At 54.4% G+C, this 22,678-nt stretch overlaps 1 protein-coding gene across 7 annotated transcripts in view; it reads left to right on the top strand.

The window, feature by feature from the left end:
• NOS1AP (nitric oxide synthase 1 adaptor protein) overlaps nucleotides 1–14,282 on the top strand; it is a 186,298-nt gene extending 172,016 nt beyond the window's left edge. For 6 of the 7 annotated variants that reach the window (XM_074960840.1, XM_074960836.1, XM_074960839.1 and 3 more), the window contains 2 exons: nucleotides 10,652–10,967; nucleotides 12,677–14,282. In XM_074960840.1, the coding sequence (XP_074816941.1) occupies nucleotides 10,652–10,967; nucleotides 12,677–13,190 (830 nt within the window). In that variant the 3' untranslated portion in view covers nucleotides 13,191–14,282. The remainder of the gene's footprint in view (nucleotides 1–10,651; nucleotides 10,968–12,676) is intronic. The other variant, XM_074960843.1, reaches the window with a different exon arrangement.
• The last annotated feature ends 8,396 nt before the right edge of the window (nucleotides 14,283–22,678 follow it).

The following is a 22,678-nucleotide window of genomic DNA, read 5'->3' as shown; positions in this document are numbered from 1 at the left end:
CTGCTGAATACCTGTGTCTCTGCCCCTGGCCTTCTGGCCAGAGAGCAGGCTGCAGCCAGCATTTTGGCAGGGCCTTAAAGGGGTTTACCCCTGCCCTGCCACAGAGGTCTAGGGTTGGATATTAGGAAACACTATTTCACTAGGAGGGTAGTGAAGCACTGGAGTGAGTTACCTAGGGAGGTAGTGGAATCTCCATCCTTAGAGGTTTTTAAGGCCCGGCTTGACAAAGCCCTGGCTGGGATGATTTAGTTGGCGTTGGTTCTGCTTTGAGCAGGGGCTTGGACTAGATGACCTCCTGACGTCTCTTCCAACCCTAATCTTCTATGATTCTATGCTTTGAATTCAGTTTCAACCAGGCTTAGTTAGGTCGACTGGGAGTCACTTGTATCTAAACCCAGCCAAGTGGCGAACAGAAGACAGGCAAACAGAGGGAGTTTGCCTGGGAGTTCACCTCAGGGGAGTTCCCACAGAGTGTTTTTGCCTTTCAGGCTTCTGCGAGCAGTAAATACAACATCTGAAGAGGCTCTTAGAAGGAAAACCTGGATAGTGAGCAATCAGCTGTTGTGACCTGCACAGGATGTACCATGTTTGTCTTTCTCCCAGAGGATAGAAGCGACTTTGTCTGTACGAAGTGCAAGCTTGTCTCCATATTGGAAGAGAAGCTTAAAAGACTAGAGAACCAAGTATCAACTCTCCGTTGCATCAGAGAAAATGAAGACTTTCTGGATAGAAGTCAGCATTTGGTACTGCAGGCACAGCATGCTGAAGAATCAGAGAATGCAGTGCAGAACGGGGAAGAAAATTGGCAGCATGTGACCTCTAGAAGAAGAGGATACCCCATGTACCCCCAATGCAGATAGAGGTAAGAAACCATTTTCAGGCTTTCTGCACAGGTACTACAGCAGAGAATGGTTTGGAAGAGTCATCTGAGGGAAGGGATCAGAAGGAGACCCCATCAACTGGAAGGCATGGGATGCATTGTCCTAGGGATCGGGGTTTCACGACCACCACTTCCAACAGGAGGAGATGGATGATGGTGGTCGGGGACTCCCTCCTACAGGGGACAGAGTCATCCATCTGCCGTCCAGACTGGGAAACTCGAGAAGTGTGCTGCTTGCCTGGAGCTAGAATTCAGGATGTGATGAAATGTCTGTCGAGACTGATCAAGCACTCGGACTGCTACCCCTTCCTACTTAGCCACGTGGGCACCAATGATACTGCCAAGAATGACCTTGAGTGGGTCATTACAGACTATGTGGCTCTGGGAAGAAGGATAAAGGAATTTGAGGCACAAGTCGTGTTGTTGTCCATCCTCCCTGTTGAAAGAAAAGGCCCAGGTAAGGACCATCGAATTGTGGCAGAAAATATGTGGTTACACAGATGGTGTCAGAGAGAGGGCTTTGGATTCTTCAACCATGGGATGTTGTTCCAGGAAGAAGGATTGCTCAGAAGAGATGGGATCCACCTAATGAAGAAAAGGAAGATCATCTTCGCAAGCAGGCTTGCTAACCTAGTGAGGAGGGCTTTAAACTAGGTTCGCCAGTGAATGGAGACCTAAGCCCTGAGGTAAGTGGGGAAGTGGGATACCAGGCGGAAACACAAGGAGGAGGGTGCAACACGGGAGGCCTCCTGATTCATACTGAGAAAGTCAGCTAGTTATCTTAGGTGCATGTACAGGAACGCAAGAAGCCTGGGAAACAAACAGGAAGAAAAATTTCTGGCACAGTCAAGGAACTATGATGTGATTGGAATAACAGAGACTTGGTGGGCAAACGCACATGACTAGAGCACTGTCATGGATGGGTATAAACTGTTCAGGAAGGACAGGCAGGGGAGAAGAGCTGGAGGAGTTGCACTGTATGTAAGAGAGCAGTATGATTGCTCAGAGCTCCAGTATGAAACTGGAGAAAAGACTGTTGAGAGTCTTTGGGTTAAGTTTAGAGGCAAGAGCAACAAGGGTGATGTCGTGGTGGGCATCTGCTATAGACCACCAGACCAGGAAGATGAGGTAGACAAGGCTTTCTTTGGACAATTAACTGAAGTTTCCAGATCAAAGGCCCTGGTTTTCATGGGGGACTTCAGTCACCCTGACAACTGCTGGGAGAACAATGTAGCAGTACACAGACAATCCTGGAAGCTTTTGGAGAGTGTTGGGGACAACTTCCTGGTGAAAGTGCTGGAGGAACCAACTGGGGGCCATGCTCCTCTTGACCTGCTGCTCACAAAAAGTGAGGAATTGGTAGGGGAAGTAGAAGTGGGTGGCAACCTGGGCAGCAGTGACCATGAGATGGTTAAGTTCAGGATCCTGACAAAAGGAAGAAAGGAGAGCAGCAGAATACGGACTCTGGACTTCAGAAAAGCAGACTTTGACTCCCTCAGGGAACTGATGGGCAGGATCCCCTGGGCGGCTAATATGAGGGGGAAAGGAGTCCAGGAGAGCTGGCTGTATTTTAAAGAAGCCTTATTGAGGGCACAGGAACAAACCATCCCAAAGTGCAGAAAGAATAGCAAATATGGCAGGCGACCAGCTTGGCTTAACAGAGAAATCATCAGTGAGCTTAAACACAAAAAGGAAGCTTACAAGAAGTGGAAACTTAGATAGATGGCTAGGGAGGAGTATAAAAATATTGCTAGAGCATGCAGGGGTGTAATCAGGAAGGCCAAAGCACAATTGGAGTTGCAGCTAGCAAGGAATGTGAAGGGTAACAAGAAGGGTATGTTAGCAACAAGAAGGTCAGGGAAAGTGTGGGATCCTTACTGAATAGGGGAGGCAACATAGTGACAGATGATGTGGAAAAAGCTGAAGTAGTCAATGCTTTTTTTTGCCTCAGTCTTTACAGACAAGGTCAGCTCTCAGATTGCTACAGTGAGCAGCACAGTATGGGGAGGAGGTGAGCAACCCTCAGTGGTGAAATAACAGGTTAAGGACTGTTCAGAAAAGCTGGATATGCACAAGTCCATGGGGCCAGATGCAATGCATCCGAGGGTGCTGAAGGAGTTGGCTGATGTGATTACAGAGCCATTGGCCATTATCTTTGAAAATTTGTGGCAACTGGGGGAGGTCCCAGACAATTAGAAAAAGGCAAATATAATGTCCATCTTTAAAAAAGGAAAGAAGGAGAATCTAGGGAACAAAAGAGTGGTCAGCCTCACCTCTGTCCCTGGAAAAATCATGGAGCAGGTCCTCAAGGAATCCATTTTGAAGCATTTGGAGGAGAGGAAGGTGATCAGGAACAGTCAACATGGATTCACCAAGGGCAAGTCATGCCTGACCAACCTGATTGCCTTCTATGATGAGGTAACTGTGACACGTCACAGAAGCCGCCTTGGGACTGCCTCCTAATATGCTGAGACTACCTCTACGCCCATTTTCGCTGGTAGCTTGGGACTTGAATACCTTGCCTGGTTGTGCCAGACATGCTAGCCTGCTACAGACACAGACCCAGGTCTGAACCACATTCCCCAGAAGTTGCAGGCTTAACTGAAAACAGCTTAAGAAGTGCTCCTGTCTCCAACACCCAGATACCCAGCTTCCAATGGGATCCAAACCCCAAATAAATCCATTTTACTCTTATACAGGGTAAACTCATAAATTGTTCGCCCTCTAGAACACTGATAGAGAGATATGCACATCTGTTTGCTCCCCCAGGAATTAATTACTTGCTCTGGGTTAATAAGTAAAAAGTGATTTTATTAAATATAAAAAGTAGGATTTAAGTGGTTCCAAGTAATAACAGACAGAACAAAGTAAATTACCAAGCAAAATAAAACAAAAACACGTAAATCTCAGGCTAATACAGTAGGAAACTAAATGCAGGTAAATCTCACTGTCAGAGATGTTCCACTAAGCTTCTTTCACAGACTAGACTCCTTCCTAGTCTGGGTCCAACAGTCACTCACACACCCATAATTACTGCCCTTTGTTCCAGTTTCTTTCAGGCATTTCTTTGGGGTGGAGAGGCTATCTTTTGAGCCAGCTGAAAACAAAATGGAGGGGTTTCCCAGGGCTTTATATAGTCTTTCTCTTGTGGGTAGAAACCCCTTGTGTTCTCCTGTGCAGAATCACAGCTACAAGATGGAGTTTTGGAGTCACATGGGCAAGTCACATGTCCATGCATGACTTAGTTCTTTACAGGCCAATGCCATTGTTTACATGTTAGTTTGAATGTTCCCAGGAAAGCTCAGATGTGGATTGGCATCTCTCAAGGTCCATTGCGAGTTAAGTACTCCTAATTACTTGAATAACCCTTTCACACTATGCTGACCAAATGTGCCTTTTGTGCCTCCTACAGCAAACACTTTAAATACAAGCATAGAGCCAACGTTCATAGCTTCAGATATAAAAATGTTACATGTATACGAATAGGATGAATACATTCAGTAGAACATAACCTTTGCAAAGACTTGTTACATGACATATCTAACGTAAAATATATTCCAATTATGTCATATTTACGCTCATAAGCATATTTCTATAAAGCATTATGGGGTGCAATGTCACAGTAACTGGCTCTGTTAATATGGGAAAAGCAGTGGATGTGATATAAAGCTTTTGATACAGTCTCCCATGGTATTCTTGCCAGCTAGTTAAAAAAGTATGGATTGGATGAATGGACTGTAAAATGGATAGAAAGCTGGCTAAATTATCGGGCTTAATGGGTCGTGATCTACGGCTCCATGTCTAGTAGGCAGCCGGTATCAAGCGGAGTGCCCCAAGGTTTGGTCCTGGGGCCGGTTTTGTTCAACATCTTCATTAATTATCTGGATGATAGGATGGTTTGCACCCTCAGCAAGTTCATGGATGACACTAAGCTGTGGGGAGAGGTAGATATGCTGGAGGGTAGGGATAGGGTCCACAGTGACCGAGACAAATTGGAGGATTGGGCCAAAAGAAATCTGATGAGGTTCAACAGGGACAAGTGCAGAGTCTTGTACTTAGGATGGAAGAATCCCATGCACTGCTAGAAGCTGGGGACCGACTGCCTAAGCGGCAGTTCTGCAGAAAAGGACCTGGGGATTACAGTGGACGAAAAGCTGAATATGAGTCAGCGGTGTGCCCTTGTTGCCAAGAAAGCTAACAGCATATTGGGCTGCATTAGTAGGAGCATTGCCAGCAGATCGAGGGAAGTGATTATTCCCCTCTATTCGGCATTGGTGAGGCCACATCTGGAGTACTGCGTCCAGTTTTGGTCCCCCCACTACAGAAGGGATGTGGACAAATTGGAGAGAGTCCAGTGGAGGGCAAGGAAAACAATTAGGGAGCTGGGGCATATGACTTATGAGGAGAGGCTGAGGGAACTGGGCTTATTTAGTCTGCAGAAGAGAAGAGTGAGGGGGGATTTGATAGCAGCCTTCAACTACCTGAAGGGGTTTTCCAAAGAGGATGGAGCTAGGCTGTTCTCAGTGGTGGCAGATGACAGAACAAGGAGCAGTGGTCTCAAGTTGCAGTGGGGGAAGTCTAGGTTGGATATTAGGAAAAACTATTTCACTAGGAGGATGGTGAAGCACTGGAATGGGTTACCTAGGGAGGTAGTGGAATTTCCATCCTTAGAAATTTTTACGGCCCTGCTTGACAAAGCCTTGGCTGGAATGATTTAGTTCGTGTTGGTCCTGCTTTGAGCAGGGGATTGGACTAGATGACCTCCTGAGGTCTCTTCCAACCCTAATCTTCTATGATTCTAAGCTGCTCTGAAATCTGAATCAGAGTATTCACATGGGGCTTTGCACCAGTCTGAACAGCAGTGTAAGTGAAATTGGTGCAGCTCTGCCATAAAGACGTGATCTTAGCCCCAGCTAGTGTAGCACGTTGGCACTTTCCCACTTCTCCCTGACTTCTGCTGGGCAACTGTGGCTGCAGACAGCGATCTAGGGAGGGACTTCCCGCCCTCAAGTGTCGGCCCAGTAAAAAGAGCAGTCTCATGGCTGCACCACAGTGCCTGCTGCATGACGTGCTACAGACGTGTCTGTTCATCACTGATGCCCAGCTGCCAGCCAGAACTATCTCGCTGGGTCTGCCTAGCCCACTGAGCAGTGGTGCCAGCAGAGGGCACTGCCGGGGCTGGCTCCGGGGGCGGTGTGCCACACAGACAGGTTCCTCATTGCAGGAGGCTCGTGGGTGCAGTGGGGGGAGACTGGGGACTTCCCTCCAGAGACACCAAGCTGTCTGCTCTGGAAATCGCTTCGCTTTGTTTGCAACCTGCTTCCCGAGTCATGTTCAGTGTCAGGGAAGAGCTGATCCTGCTGAGCCCCCTGCGCCCGTGTGTCTGTATCAGAGTGAGCATGGTATCAGAGTGAGCATGCCTCCCTCCCTCACCGCCTTCCTCCTGCCCTGCCCACTCCCACCATTCACCCCCGGCCCCAGGTGGCACTGAGCCACAAGCTGTCCATTGCAGTGCCCCAGGGTACCTGTCTGTTCCCAGTCAGTCTGAGATGGGGGTCCAGGTGCAGCTCTCTGCTCCTAGGAGGGGGCGTCGCCAGCCAGCCAGAAGTCTGGAGTTCTTTGGGTACACACCCAGCAAGGGGCAGGCTGAGAGCGGCCCAGCCTAGCTCAGAAAGGGGCTAGCCCAAGGCCCAACCTGTGGCTGAGGCTAACTGGCTGGTGCACTCTGGGGAACACAAGAGCTCCCTGTTCTGCTGGCTTGTCTCTATCCACGCTGGGTTTCAGAGATAGGGAAGCTGCCTGGAAGAGATTTGGCCAGTCTCGGCTAGGTCAGAACCCCAGGAGGATCTCTGTGCTTAACCTTGTCACTCCCCGCCCCTCACACACACATCCGGCCCTGCTGAAGGTGCCCCATTGGAAACAGCAGCTCAGCAGTCAGAGCAGTAGCAGTGCGCCCCCCCCCTCCCCCGCCTCCTATGCTCCATGGCTGTCTGCCACAGGGACGTCGGGGCAGCTGCAGGCTTTCAGATCAGCAGAGGCAGGGAGCAGGGAGAGGACAGAGGGACCTAGAGGCAGGGAGAGACCAGTGACTGATTTGTCATGCAGAGACCCTTTCTCCCTAGGAAGGTCATGGGGCCCTGGGCTGTATGGGAGCCTGGAACAGGCTGCCAGACATTAGAGCAGCCAGAGGCCACTCTGATTTCTGCCAGGGGGCATTTTGGCAGTCAGCGCAGCCTAAAGATGTATGTGCAGTACAGTCCGATCCTGGGCCTGGACATGTCCCCCTTTGCCTGGATGGCTCCTGCCTGGACCAGGTCACTTGGACAGAGCCCAAGGACTGTGCTCGGGGAGGGGTTGCTGCTGTGAGTGGCCAGGCTGTTCTCAAGCAGCTGAGTAACCCACAAGCTGATTCCCCGGTGCAGACTCTGGGCTGGCTGAAATGGTCCCTCTCCTGTAGCACTGAGTCTCATTGCTGCCGCGGTCTTGTCCACTGGCTTGTTTGTGAAACCCAGGAACAGATGCTGAGAGGGGTTGCTGAGCGGGAGCTGTTTGCAATAACACTCACAAGCCAGACTCTTCTCCTAGCGCCCCCATGGCCCTCTACAAAGAAGAGGAAGGAGCACGTTTCCCATGTTACAGATGGGGAAACTGAGGCACAAAGCAGGGGAGTGACTTGCCCCAGGTCACCTGGGGGTTGGTGGCCAAGTTGGGAACAGAATGCAGGCTGCATGACTTCCAAGCTAGCACCTAGCTTGTGAAGCATGCCACCCCTTCCCACAGGAAGTCTGTATTCACCAGCGAACGGAGGGGAGTGAAGAGTGTGTCTAGTGGCTGGCGCAGAGCTGGGTGCTGGGTCCCCTGGGCTCTGCCACTGACTCACCATTCGGCCTTGGGCAAATCCTGAGGCCCACCCAGATTTTCACAAGTGGCCAGTGGTTTGGGGTACTGCAGTGGAGTGCTCTCAGGCTCTGTTCTGCGCAAGTGCCCTACTGCCCAGCTTCTGTGGGCACCTCAGTGCCACTGAGGAGCAAAGCCTGGGTACCAAGTCTCCATGCCTGTTCCTGACCCTGCTCATTCCAAGGGAACAAGCACCCTCAGCCAATGCCAGGAGCCCCTCCAGGGGCCCAGCACCCCGCCCCAGAAGCCAGGGCCGGGCTGAGGGAACCAGAGAGCTTTCTGGGAACATCAGCCTCTCAGTGTATGTCTAATGGGGTATATCTCTAATGCCAGGCTTTCATGGGCTGCTGGCATGCCCATTAGGGCAGTCCCTGGGGCAGGGGCTGTGGGAGCTGGAGAAGGGCCAAGCACCACACAGGTCCATGCCATGGCTCCTCTCAGTCTCGTGGCCTCCCACAGTGACCCCTGTGCTGCCTGTGGTGATGCCCAGCCCTGCCTGGCACAGTGCAGCTACCCTCTTGCCCAGTGTCACTGGTCACAGGCCCCACCAGTAACCCTGGCTGTGGGACCTGCTGTGCCAAGGAACCGAGCTGAATGTCCTTACATGCATCCTCCAGTTCCCCGGCGTGTCAGCAGTGACACAAGAGTCACTGCTCTTTTCTTTCCCTGGCCCATGGCTCATGCCCACCAGGCGGGTAAATCCTCCTAGGGCACCGGAGTGCCTGACAGTGACACTAGCGCTCGAGCTGGTAGCACGAGGCTCTGCAGCCATGGGTCAGGGCCAGCCTCTTGGACTTGGGGCCTGCTGCTGGGCATGGAGACCTGAGTGACAGGGAGGGGTGCAGAGCCCCAGCTAGGGGGCAGTGGCTGCCACTGACATTAGGGCTCTGCCCTGCCATGTACTGGGCAGAAGCGTTTGTAGCCTCTAGGCCCAGAGCAATGCACCTCTGTGTCTCACAAGAGCCCCATCTCGCTGGGAAGCCTGCATGTGCCAACCCTGTACGTGCGCCACCCCTCTGCCCATGTGCCATCCCCTTCCATGCCCACCACCTCCCCACACGTCAACCCCTCCATGCATGCTGCCCCTTGCCTGCATGCCAACCCCTGCCTGCGTGCTGCCCCCTGCCCATGTGCTGCCCCCTTCCTGCATGCGCTGCCCCTTGCCTGTGTACCAACTGCTCCCCGCATGAAGCACTTAGAGGAGAGGAAAGTGATCAGGAACAGTCAGCATGGATTCACCAAGGGCAAATCATGCCTGACTAACATAATTGCCTTTTATGATGAGATAACTGGCTCTGTGGATAAGGGGAAAGCAGTGGATGTGTTATTCCTTGACTTTAGCAAAGCTTTTGATACGGTCTCCCACAGTATTCTTGCTGGCCAGTTAAAGAAGTATGGGCTGGATGAATGGACTATAAGGTGGATAGAAAGCTGGCTAGATCATCGGGCTCAATGGGTAGTGATCAATGGCTCCATGTCTAGTTAGCAGCCGGTATCAAGCGGAATTCCCAAGGGTTGGTCCTGGGGTCGGTTTTGTTCAATATCTTCATTAATGATCTGGAGGATGGTATGGATTGCACCCTCAGCAAGTTTGCAGATGACACTAAACTGGGAGGAGTGGTAGATATGCTGGAGTGTAGGGATAGGATACAGAGGGATACATAATACAAATAAGAGGATTGGGCCAAAAGAAATCTGATGAGGTTCAACAAGGACAAGTGCAGAGTCCTGCACTTAGGAAGAAAGAATCCCATGCACCGCTACAGGCTGGGGACTGAATGGCTCGGCAGCAGTTCTGCAGAAAAGGACCTAGGGGTAAAGTGGACGAGAAGCTGGATATGAGTCAACAGTGTGCCCTCGTTGCCAAGAAGGCTAAAGGCAGATTGGGCTGTATAAGTAGGAGTATTGCCAGCAGATCGAGGGATGTGATCATTCCCCTCTATTCGACATTGGTGAGGCCTCATCTGGAGTACTGTGTCCAGTTTTGGACCCCAAACTACAAGAAGAATGTGGAAAAAATGCAAAAAGTCCAGCATAGGGCAACAAAAATTATTAGGGGGCTGTCTTATGAGGAGAGGCTGAGGGAACTGGGATTATTTAGTCTGCAGAAGAGAAGAATGACGGGGGATTTGATAGCTGCTTTCAACAACCTGAAAGGGGGTTCCAAAGAGGATGGATTGAGACTGTTCTCAGTGGTAGCAGATGACAGAACAAAGAGTCTGAAGTTGCAGTGGGGGAGGTCTAGGTTGGATATTAGGAAAACCTTTTTCACTAGGAGGGTGGTGAAGCACTGGAATGCGTTACCTAGGGAGGTGGTGGAATCTCCTTCCTTTGAGGTTTTTAAGGCCAGGCTTGACAAAGCCCTGGCTGGGATGATTTAGTTGGGGATTGGTCCTGCTTTGAGCAGGGGGTTGGACTAGATGACCTCCTGAGGTCCCTTCCAACCCTGTTATTCTATGATTCTATGCCACCCCCTGTCTGTGTGCCAACCGATCCATGTGTGCCATCCACTGCCCATATGTCACCCTCTGCCTGCATGCCAGCTCCTCTGCCTGCATGCCAACCACTCCATGCATGCCAGCTGCTGCCCACATGCCATTCCCTCCACACTCACGCCAGCCCCTTCCCACACACTGCCCATGAGCCACCTACTCCTCACAGGCCGACCACTCCATATGTGCCACCCCATCCCTGCACGCCACCCCCTGCCTGCGCACCACCCACTGCCCGCATGCCACCCATGCACCAGCCCCTCCACACGTGCCACCTCATCCTCATACACCAGCCACTGCCTGCGTACCATGCGCTTGCCCCTCTGCCCAAGTGCGCCCTTCCCCTGTGCACCAACCCCTCCACTCTTATCTTCTCTTCCAGTTGACCAAAGCATGTTTGAGAATTCAAACACAGCCCCCATGCCAAAGCTGCAGCTCAGCCAGTCTGTCTCCAAAGCCTTGCTGGGTCCCACCCTTGAAGGTCTGCCAGCTGCGGCTGAGCCTGGACTGCGGGTAGGGAGCAGCCAGCACCTCAAGAACCTGAGCAAGGCTGTCGGGGCCAAAGTCAACGACTTCCTGCGCCGGAAGGAGCCCGTCAGTCTGGGAGAGGTGGGAGTGACCGAGGTCAATGCCAGCGCGGGGGCCAAGCTGTCGGGTGGGACGCTCCCATTGCTGGGGGACCAGGCCCATGGTGCAGGGTGAGTCTCCCCTCAGGCGTTGGCTGGCTGACTGAATGCTGATATCTCCCCACCCCACCCCACCCCCGCAGCTGGAGTACACGCTGGGACTGCAGGGCAGTGCTGCAGCCACAGCAAAACAGCCCTGGCTGGGGGATGCTGCGCATTGCTGCTCCCACCTCTCCGAGCCCCTCCTGTCCCACTTTCCCCCTCGTTCATGCCCTGCCCTTCCCCCTCCAATGGCACCTGGGACAAGCTGGCTGTGGGGAGCCCTTCCTGCTGAGAGGGGGTGGCTCCTGGCCCAGATTGGGACTTACTGCAATGTCCGAGGAGGAGGGGAGCTGCCGCACAAGGGCAGAGCTGTGCAAGGAAAGCTACAGGGTCCTGCCCTTCAGCCCAGGGCTGCTTTAGCCCCTTTCCCATGAACCCATCCCTACACTGAAGCCCCGTCTCTCCAGTTGGAAGCGAGGGCTGTACCGCTCTCTAGGGCCGGCAGCAGGAACAGACGCATCCCAAGATAGCACGGAGGGATTTGAAGCAGTGGGTGGACGCAGTGAAGAAAAGCAGCCCTAGGAACTATTTGACTTACCAAATTATTTCTACACCAGTAGTTTCTGCTCCCAGAGCCTGCCTCTCTAAGGGGCCTTCACAGCAGCACCCTACAGATGGGAAATTGAGGCACAGAGTGGCTGAGTGACTTGCCCAAGGTCACACAGGGAATCTGTAGCAGAGCAAAGAATTGAACCCAGGTGTCCTAAGATAGCATCCTCTCCTGGCCCTCTTTCCTCTCTGCCATTCAGTCTGTGTGGTCAACACTCAGCAATCATGAGTCGTCCTGCTGCTGGGAGTGTGCTTGTGTCTGTGTGAGCTGATACCACACTGATGCCTTAGACCAGGGGTGAGCAAACTACGGCCTGGGGGCCACGTCCGGCCCTCCAGACATTTTAATCCAGCCCTCAAGCTCCTGCTGGGGAGGAGGGTCAGGAGTTGGCCCCGCTCCAGGCATGCCATGGCTCCACACGGCTCCCAGAAGCAGCGGCATGTCCCCACTCTGGCTCCTACACGTACCGGCAGCCAGGGGGCTCTGCACGCTGCCCCTGCCCCAAGTGCAGCCCCCGCAGCTCCCATTGGCCAGGAACCACGGCCAATGAGAGCTGCAGGGGCGGTGCCTGCAGGACGGGGCAACATGCAGAGCCGCTTGGCCATGCTTCCACGTAGGAGCTGGAAGGGGGACATGCTGCTGCTTCCGGGAGCTGCTTGAGGTAAGTGCTGCCAGAGCCTGCACCCCTGCCTCCCTCCCAGGCCCCAACCCCCTGTCCCAGCCCTGATCCCTCTCCCACCCTCCAAACCCCTTAGTCCCAGCCCCACCCCAGAGTCCGCACCCCCCAACCAGAGCCCTCACCACCCCACCCCACCCCAACCCCCTGCCCAGAGCCCCCTCCTGCACCTTGAAATCCTCATTTCTGGCCCTACCCCAGAGCCCGCACCCCCAACCAGAGTCCTCACCCCCTCCCACATCCCAACCCCCAATTTCATGAGCATTCATGGCCCACCATACAATTTCCATACCCAGATGTGGCCCTCAGGCCAAAAAGTTTGCCTAACCCTGCCTTACACCCCATCAAGCTGGCTCAGCCCTTGGATGGGAGCACATCCAGGGAAACCCCGGGCAGCTGTCAGCGCCGTGTCAGGTGTTATTGTCGCTCACCAAGTGGCCATTGTGCTTGCAGGCGTATGCTGTTGGAAACCTTTCCCCGGCTCGACCCGCCACCCCCGGCAGCCAAGAAGCGCACACCCCGGGCTTTGAAGACCCCTCTGGACATGCTGATCTCCTCCCAGCCAGTGGTGGGCAGCCTGGAGTGCAGCACCGAGGCGCTACCCGAGCAAGGCCAGGAACATCCCAAGCAGGCTGCCCAGGGGGAGCAGTGGAAGGTGGCGTGGGACATGTCTCAGCCACAGGGCAGTGCTGAGCTGGGTGCTCATAGCACAGCAGTGCCAAACGGGGATGGGCCCTCCCACAGCAGGGTCCTCTCAGTGCCTGACCTCATCCATGAGGAGAACCTGGAGGGCAAACTCAACGCTGCAGACAGGCGGACAGCCTCCCCGCCCTGCCCAGAGAAACCCGCCGTCAGACTCAGCTGCCTGCTGGAGTACCAGCCCCCCGTGGACGACGGCCAGCCTGTGGCACAGCCCTCTGGCCTGGAGAATGAGGGGGCCCACCCAGACCTCCTGTCCTTTGAGTAGCAGCCCCCATGTACCAGGGGAGTCAGCCACTTCCCCACTCAAGAACACCCCTCCCCCTCTGCTGCATTGTGCCCCTTTCCCCTGCAGGCGTGGAGGTGGAGAGGGAGCATGCTGACTGCACTCTGGGGGTGCCCAGCAGTGTCTCCTGTCCAGGGGGGCTTGAAGAAAAGCCCAGCCCCTGCCCATTTGTCCCCTCAAACAATGGCAGGGTGTGGGGGTGATCCTCGAGGCGGTCCACACAGTCACTGCCTATCCTCCCCGGGCCTTAGTGCAGGCCATGCCAGTGAGCACTGCTCACCGTGGGCAGGCCAGCACAGACACCCTGGGAGGGACTTCTGTTCTCTCCCATCAGGGTCTCCAGCCACACCCTGCACTCCCTGCCACCCTTCTGTCCCGGTGCCTTTCTCTCAAGCAGCCCTGAGGCTGATGGCAGGGGCAGGAGGCCATGTGCCATTTGCTGCAGGTCCCTCTCAAGTCCCTCACTACACAGTTCCTGCTCCTGCGCTGGCCGGCGGCAGTGCCTGCATCTCCAGCAGCACCTTTCCCTGAGCTGTGCAGGGCATGGGGCACTGGGCCTGGTCTCTCAGGGGGAAACCAGTCCACCCCTCACACACAGACTGCCCCACTCTAGGGCTCCCTTGGGCTGCTCTAGTCCCTCTGGGCCACACCCCGTCTGTAGCAGGGGCTGGTCTCTGCTGGGGGCTGGGAAAATGGAAATGACTTGATGATGGCTCACATGCCTTGAAGGCCATGGCCCTGAGGCATAGCCCACAGACGTGGTGTCTCCCACTTGTGCTGTAAAATGCCCGGCAGCTTTGCAAGCTGGGGCATGTGCTCTCTGTCAGCTACAGAGGCAGGGTATCCCATTTCTGCCTGAGGGAAATCTTCTCCTCCCACTTGATCCATTACTCTCCCAGCATGCACTGGGTGCCACTGACAGGGCAGTCTCTGTCCTATGCCCCTTTCTTACACTGCACTGGTGCCAGCATGAGCTCCCCTCTGTAGGGTTGCAACTTTCTAATTGCAGAAAACCAAACACCCATGCCGTGCCCCTTCTCTGAGGCCCTGGCCCTGCCCCACCCCTTCTCTGAGGCCCCCTCCCCCCCTCCATCACTCGCTCTCCCCCACCCTTGCTCACTCACTCATTTTCACTGGGCTGGGGCAGGGGATTAGGGTGCAGGAGGAGGTAAGGGCTCCAGCTGCGGGTGTGGGCTCTGGGGCGGAGCCAGGGATGATGAGTTTGGGATGCAGGAGGGGGCTCTGGGCTGGGGCTGGGGCAGGGGGTTGGAATGCGGGAAGGGGTGCAGAGTGAGGGCTCCAAGATGGAGTTAGGGCACTGGAGGGGGTTGGAATGGGGGCAGGAAAGGGGTGGGAAGAGGTGGGGCGGGGCGGGGCCTCATGGAACGGGTGGAGCGAGGGCAGGGCAGCGGGGGGCGTCAGTGATGCGGCCCTTGGGCCAAAGTACTAGTCCTCATGTGGCCCTTGTGGTCATTTGAGTTTGAGACCCCTGTATTAACCACTTACTCTGGGTTTATTAATAAATAAAAGTGATTTTATTAAGTATAAATAGTAGGATTTAAGTCAGGGGTGGGCAAACTTTTTGGCCCAAGGGCCACATCGGCGTGTGAAACTGTATAGAGGGCCGGGTAGGGAAGGCTGTGCCCTCCCAAACAGCCTGGCCCCCCGCCCCCATCCGCCCCCTCCCACTTCCCACCACCTGACTGCCCCCCTCAGAACTCCTGAGCCATCCAACCCCCCTGCTCCTTGTCTCCTGACCGCCCCCTCCCAGGACCCCCCGCCCCAAACCACCCCTCCAGGACCCACCCCCTATCCAACCCCACTGCTCCCTGTCCCCAGACTGCCCCAACCCCTATCTGCACCCCTGCCCCCTGACAGGCCACCCGGGACTCCCATGCCTATCCAACCCCCCCCATCCCCTGACCGCCCCCCCGAGAACCTCTGCCCCATCCAACTGCCCCCTGCTCCCTATCCCCTGACTGCCCCTCCGGGACCCCCTGCCCGTTATCCAACCCGCCGCTGCCACCTTCTCTTTACCATGCAGCTCAGAGCAGCAGGAGCTCACTGCCCGGCCGGAGCCAGCCACACTGCCCACGCGGCGTGCTGAGGCTGCAGGGGAGGGGGAACAGCAGGGGAGGGGTTGGGGGCTAGACCCCCGGCCAGGAGCTCAAGGGTCGGGCATGACAGTCCCGTGGGCTGGATGTGGCCCACGGGCCGTAGTTTGCTCACCTCTGATTTAAGTGGTTTGAAGTAATAACAGACAAAACAAAGTAAGTCACAAAGCAAAATAAAACAAAACACGCAAGTCTAAGCCTAATACATAAAGAAACTGATTACAGGTAATATCTCACCCTCAGAGATGTTCCAAGAAGCTTCTTTCACAGACTAGACTCCTTCCTAGTCTGGGCCCAATCCTCTCCCCGGTACAGTCCTTGTTAGTTCCAGCAGACATCTCAGGAGGTAAGCAGGGCTTTTCTCATGACTGGTAGCCTCTTTTGTCCCATTCCACCCCCTTTTATAGCACAAGGCAGGAGTCTTTTGTCTCTCTGGGTCCTCACCCCTCCTTCTAAATGGAAAAGTACCAGATTTAAGATGGATTTCATTATCAGGTGATATGGTCACATATCACTGTAAGATACCTAGTCTCCATTCCCCATGGTCTGGCCCACACGTACACAGGAAGGCTTTCAAGTAACTAAGGTCATTTACAACTGATTGTTTCTGAAGCACCCTTAATGGCCTCCACTTAATATGTTTACATCAGTGATACAAGTTTATATATTGTCCTAACTCCAAATATAGAAATAATACATGCAGACAAATAAAATGAACACACTTAGTAAATTACAAGCTTTCTAATGACACCATACAAGGGGTATTTAGTGTAAAGCGTATTCCAGTTATGTCATTCTCATAAGCATATTTCCATAAAGCATATGCAGTGCAACGTCACACATTCCATCCACATAAAGGCCATGCACATCCCGGGGGAACAGAACTTGCTAGCAGATCGCCTCAGCAGGTCCTTCTCCTCTCACCACAAGTGTTCTCTCCACCCGAAGGTAATCCGGCAGTTGGGGACTCCCCAGGTAGATCTGTTTGCCACAGCAAAGAACAAGAAGTGTCGCCTCTTTTGCTTGAGACTCGGCCTTGGCAGGGGCGCACTATCCGATGCCTTTCTCCGTCCATGGTCAGACAGCCTGCTGTATGCTTTTCTGCCAATTCCTCTGGTTCACAAGGTGCTCCTGAAGATAAAAGCGGACAAGGCAAAGGTCATCCTGATGGCCTCACCAACGTTGGTTCAGCGTGCTCCTGGACCTTGCAGTCTCAGTCCCGTGCACTCTCCCACTCAGACCAGCCTTAATCTCACAGGATCAAGGATGGCACCTCCATCTGAACCTTGCAGGTCTACACCTGACAGCAGGGCTGCTGCATGGCTGAATCTGGAGGGGTGAGTGTGCTCTGAACAGGTGCAGAAGGTCTTGATAAGTAGTAGAAAACCCTCTATCAGGGCAACCTACTTAGCTAAGTGGAAACGCTTCTTGTGCTCGGCAGTCGAGTGGGGTCTTTCTCCGATGCAGACATCATTGCAGTCCATCCTAGACTACCTTCTCCAAGGCCTGTCACTGTCTTCTATAAAAGTACAATATTAGCATTTCATCCCCCATTTCATCATGGCAGGTCAGTCTTCACACAGGAAATGACAGGCAGATTTATCAAAGGGCTGGAAAAATTCTATCTGCAGGTTCGTGCCCCCATCCCGACTTGAGACTTGCATCTGATGCTGTCTAGGCTCACCAGACCACCCTTCGAGCATTTGGCATCATGCTCCCTTCTGCTACTCCCCTAGAAGGTCACTTTCCTGGTGGCGATCACCACTTCGGCAAGAAGGGTTTCTGAGCTATGGGCTTTAACCTCTGAACCCCCTTATACCACCTTCTTCAAAGACAAGGTCCAGCTATGTCCTCACCCAGCCTTTTTGCCCAAGATGGTGTCGCAATTTCACATCAAACAGGATATCTTTCTGCCGGTCTTCTGCCTGAAACCGCACAAGTCAGAAGAAGAATGGCGTCTGCATTCTCTGGATGTAAGAAGGGCCCTAGCCTTTTATATTGACAGGACAAGACCCCGTCGCAAATCAACACAGCTTTTTGTTGCGGTAGCGGACAGGATGAAGGGCCTTCCAGTGTCAGCCCAGAGGATCTCCTCCCGGATCACAGACGGGATCTGTGCCTGCTACAAAAAAGGGGTCCCCGCCTCCGACCATTATAAAGGCACATTCCACAAGAGCGCAGGCATCCTCAGTGGCCTTCCTGGCATGTATACCAGTACCGGACATCTGCAGGGCCACAACTTGGTCGTCAGTGCATATGTTTGCACTGCACTACGCCATCACCCAACAGGCCAGAGATTACGCCAGCTTCAGCAGAGCAGTGTTGCAAGCCGCACGTCTGTGAACTCAGAGCCCACCTCTAGGGATGCTGCTTGTGAGTCACCTGACATGGAATCAACATGAGCAAGCTCTCAAAGAAGAAAAAATGGTTACGTACCTCTCGTAACTGTTGTTCTTCGAGATGTGTTGCTAATGTTCATTCCAAGACCCGCCCTCCTACCTCGCCATCAGAGTTGGTGGCAAGAAGGAACTGAGAGGGCACAGGGCTGGAGGCACCCCTTATACCACTGCATGAGCGCGAGCCTCCAGGGGTTGCGAGAGCCAGCCCTATGGATACCACTAGGGGAAAAATCTCCAGCAGCGGTGCACGTAGTGCACGCATACCCAGCATGGAGTTGACATGAGCAACACATCTAGAAGAACAACAGTTACGGAAGGTAGGTAACTGTTTTTTACACACAAAACTGTGTTACAGACACAGATAGGAAGTGCCTGCGTAAGCTATTGCCTGGGCACTGCCACTGTCACCGGACATTGCTGGTGCTGGATATGCCTACTCTTTGCTCCAGAGAGAGTTGCATCACACACACACACCCCCGACAAGATGTCCTTTTGGATGGGTGGAGGGAGGGGGAGAAATTCATCAGATCCAGCTTTGCTGATGAGTTCAAACTTGCACATGTGAGTAAGGGTGGGTAGATATCTCAAACTAACAACAACAGACTCTCACTGAGGCCTCGATCCCAAGCTTCACTTCATATGAGTCGCCTCATTGCCTTCAAATCCTGTGGTGGTGTTGCACTGGGGATGGGGGAACATACAGCAGCTCCCCAAACTTGTTCTCTCTGTCTCACACACACAAGCAGATCACTAGCTTTCAGCCAGTTCAATAAAGCAGACAGCTGCATGTTCAGTAAGTACAGGACAGTATTGCCAACCTGATCCATTTCAAAATAGTGAGTAGGGTACCAAAAAATCATGAGATTGGTTAAAAATCATCAAAAAAAAACCAAATCGGAGTAATTGTGGCATCTTAGAGACTAACAAATTTATTTGGGCATAAGCTTTTGTGGACTAAACCCATTTCATCAGATGCATGGAGTGGAAAATACAGTAGGAAGATACATATACGTAGTACATGAAAAGATGGGGGTTGCTGATACAGACTAACACGGCTACCACTCTGAAACCTGTTAAAAATCATGATATTTAAAAGAAACTATCAGTGTTGGGCTCTTTTTCTTGGTGTGCAGATTTCTGAGTCTTTAAGGATTGCTCGGGTCATGTTTTCAAACATTTCTCCACCACCTGGTAGGCTAGAAACTTATTTTTTAAATGAAAGTGGACACTCTCCCCTAATGACAGGCCTCCAGAACCTAAGGCCTTAAGAAACACAATTACCAGATTTGGCAACATAGGAGTCTCTGGAGGCACAGCGGATATGGGAATTGCAGACAAGCATAGGGATGGATGAGGGCAACAGGGTATTGGGGTTTATAGGCACATATGGGTAGTGTAGCAGGTATGGGGTTCTAGGGTGGCATAAGTGTAGGTGGGTGCTACCTGAAATTGGGCCAGCTAGTAAGCTTAGGGAGGACTAATGACCCACCAGAGTTTGGCAGAAAGCAGCACTCTTATTATACTGATAGCTAAGCTCAAAAGAAATGGGGGGTCACACTCACACTCTCACGCTCCCAGGACAGGCACGACATTGGAGATGTCAGGATCCTTCAAGGTAAGTCTCCCACAGCGCAGCAATGGATGGTGCGATGAAGGTAAGTCTTCCCGAGGCACGATGGAATGCAACGTGGCAAGGTTGGGCCAGGTGATCCGGGCAAAGGGCCTTTACGGGAGGTACAATCTTGTGAGTGCACTCCTGAGCACATGGCCCCTTCCCCTTTTAAGGACCTGCTCCTTCTTGACCTGCTCACCGGCCCAGATCCGTGACCGCAGGCGGACACACCAGATCTACTATGCTTCAGCTTCTCAGCTTCCTATGCTGTCTCCGGTAACTCTCCACCTGTGTGAGTGTGTGGGTGCATGAGGGTATGAATGCGGTGAAAGTGTGCGTGCATAAATAAGTGCCAATCTTTTCTGTTTGATCCAATAGCGGCATTTAATAAAACCAATATAAGTGGGAAAACTGAGGTAACAGTGGGGTTATAGGATAGTGTGAGGTATAGGGATCTGAGGGGATGCACCTATAAGGTGGTATAGGATGGATATTGGGGTGCACAGCAAGTACAGTAACTCCCCACTTAACGTCCTCTTGCTTAACGTTTCGATCTTACGTCCCTGATCCATTACAGAACATGCTCATTTAAAGTTGTGCAATGCTGTGGTATAACGTTGTTTGGCCGCCTGCTTTGTCCATGGTTGGCAGCCCCCCATCAGACCCCTCCGCCCCCCTTCCCAAGCACCTCCCACCCGCCGGTGGACCCCGCAGATCAGCACCTTTCCCCTGCTCCCCCTGCCTCCTGCCTGCAGCAATCAGCTGGTTTGCCGCGGGGTCCGCCGGCGGGTGGGAGGTGGGGGGGTGGGCTTAGGGGAGCTGATAGGGGGTCTGCCAGCCTGTTTAATACCTGTATTAAATTGCTTGTTTAAAATGTATATAATGCCTTTTGTCTGGCAAAAAAAAATTTCCCTGGAACCTAACCCCCCCATTTACATTAATTCTTATGGGGAAATTGGATTCGCTTAACATCATTTCGCTTAAAGTTGCATTTTTCAGGAACATAACTACAGCGTTAAGTGAGGAGTTACTGTATGGAGCTTATGGGAAGTCGAGGGAATACAGAGGTTATAGGGGTTATAAAGGCAGGCAGGAGCTATGGAGTATTGGGGTGTATGGGGGCTAATGGGCATTTTAGAGGATATGGAGGCAGTTGGAGCTGTATTGAGGGATATAGGTGTGTAAGTGGAGGGTAGAGTATGGAGGTATATAGGGGCTGGTGGAATTTATAGTGGGTTATGGAGTTATTAGGAGTATAGGATCTGGTGGTGAGGGTGTCAGCAGAGTTAGGCAAGGGTCCATAAAGTGTACAGGTCTGGTGGTGAGCCTATAGGACCCAGTTGGGGGTGTATAGGCTCTGGCAAGGGATCTATAACGTGTATGGAGCCTGGTAAGGGATCAATACGGTCTGGTGTTGGGGGGTGTATGAGGTGTTTAGGGTCTGGTTGTGGGTGTCCAGGGTCCATAAGGTCTGCTGGGGGTATAGAGCAGAGGTGGGCAAACTACAGCTTGCGGGCCAGATCCAGCCCACGGGACCCTGCTGCCCGACCTCTGAGCTCCTGGCCCGGGAGGCTAGTCCCCGGCCCCTCCCCCGCTGTCCCCCCCGCAGACTCAAGCACCATGTCACTGCTGCCGCAATGCTCTGGGCGGCCGGGCAGCGCAGGTGCAGAGCCACAGCCTGACCCGGTCCTCTGGGCTCCCCCATCAGCTGCCGGTGCTCCAGGCAGCGCGGTAAGGGGGCAAGGGGTGGGGAAGGGGCTGTTGGATAGAGGGCAGGGCAGTTGGGGCAGGGAGCGGCAGGGGGTTGGATAGAGGGCAGGGCAGCTAGGGCAGGGAGCAGGGGGGGGTGGATAGAGGGCAGGGCAGCTGGGGCAGGGAGCGGGGGGGGTTGGATAGAGGGCAGGGCAGCTGGGGCAGGGAGCGGGGGGGGTTGGATAGAGGGCAGGGCAGTTGAGGCAGGGAGCGGGGGGGTTGGATAGAGGGCAGGGCAGTTGAGGCAGGGAGCGGGGGGGGTTGGATAGAGGGCAGGGCAGTTGAGGCAGGGAGCGGGGGGGTTGGATAGAGGGCAGGGCAGTTGAGGCAGGGAGCGGGGGGGTTGGATAGAGGGCAGGGCAGTTGGGGCAGGGAGCTGGGAGGGTTGGATAGAGGGCAGGGCAGTTGAGGCAAGGAGCGGGGGGGGTTTGGATAGAGGGCAGGGCAGTTGGGGCAGGGAGCTGGGAGGGTTGGATAGAGGGCAGGGCAGTTGAGGCAAGGAGCGGGGGGGGGTTTGGATAGAGGGCAGGGCAGTTGAGGCAAGGAGCGGGGGGGGTTTGGATAGAGGGCAGGGCAGTTGAGGCAGGGAGCTGGGGGGTTGGATAGAGGGCAGGGCAGTTGAGGCAGGGAGCGGGGGGGGGTTGGATAGAGGGCAGGGCAGTTGGGGCAGGGAGCTGAGAGGGTTGGATAGAGGGCAGGGCAGTTGAGGCAAGGAGCCGGGGGGGGGGGGTTGGATAGAGGGCAGGGCAGTTGAGGCAGGGAGCTGGGAGGGTTGGATAGAGGGCAGGGCAGTTGAGGCAGGGAGCTGGGGGGTTGGATAGAGGGCAGGGCAGTTGAGGCAGGGAGCTGGGAGGGTTGGATAGAGGGCAGGGCAGTTGAGGCAGGGAGCTGGGAGGGTTGGATAGAGGGCAGGGCAGTTGAGGCAGGGAGCTGGGAGGGTTGGATAGAGGGCAGGGCAGTTGGGGCAGGGAGCTGGGAGGGTTGGATAGAGGGCAGGGCAGTTGAGGCAGGGAGCGGGGGGGGGTTGGATAGAGGGCAGGGCAGTTGAGGCAAGGAGCGGGGGGGTGGGTTGGATAGAGGGCAGGGCAGTTGGGGGAGGGGGCGGGGTGTGGATGGGGTCGGGGCGGTCAGAGGGCGAGGAACAGGGGGTTGGATAGGCAGGGGTATCGGGGGGGGGCGGTCAGGAAGGAGGGGGGGTTGGATGGGGCGCGGGGGGCCCTCAGGAGACGGGGGGGGGTTGGGTGGGGCAGGAGTCCCAGGGGGGCCGTCAGGGAGCAAGAAGCGGAAGCGTCGGACAGGAGGCGGGGCCAGGGCCCTGCCCTCTATCCAACTCCCTGCCCCTTGCCCCCTAGCCGGCCCTCCATACAATTTTGGAAACCCGATCTGGCCCTCAGGCCAAACAGTCTGCGCGCACCGCGCGAGCCGGCAGCCTGCACGCTCTGGCGAGGGCGCGTCAGGCCCAGTGGGAGGTATCGATAGGGTCTGACAGGGGGCGGGGCCAGTGGGGCGGAGTCCTGGGGGCGGGGCCAGGGAGGCAGGGCTGGTCCGTTGGCGGGGCGGAGTTCCGGCTCGTTCCCGGCGGGCGCTGAGGCG

This window comes from Natator depressus, chromosome 8 (assembly GCF_965152275.1).
Source record: "Natator depressus isolate rNatDep1 chromosome 8, rNatDep2.hap1, whole genome shotgun sequence".
Classification (NCBI taxonomy): Eukaryota; Metazoa; Chordata; order Testudines; family Cheloniidae; genus Natator; species Natator depressus.
This window is presented reverse-complemented; position numbering and strand designations above follow the sequence as displayed.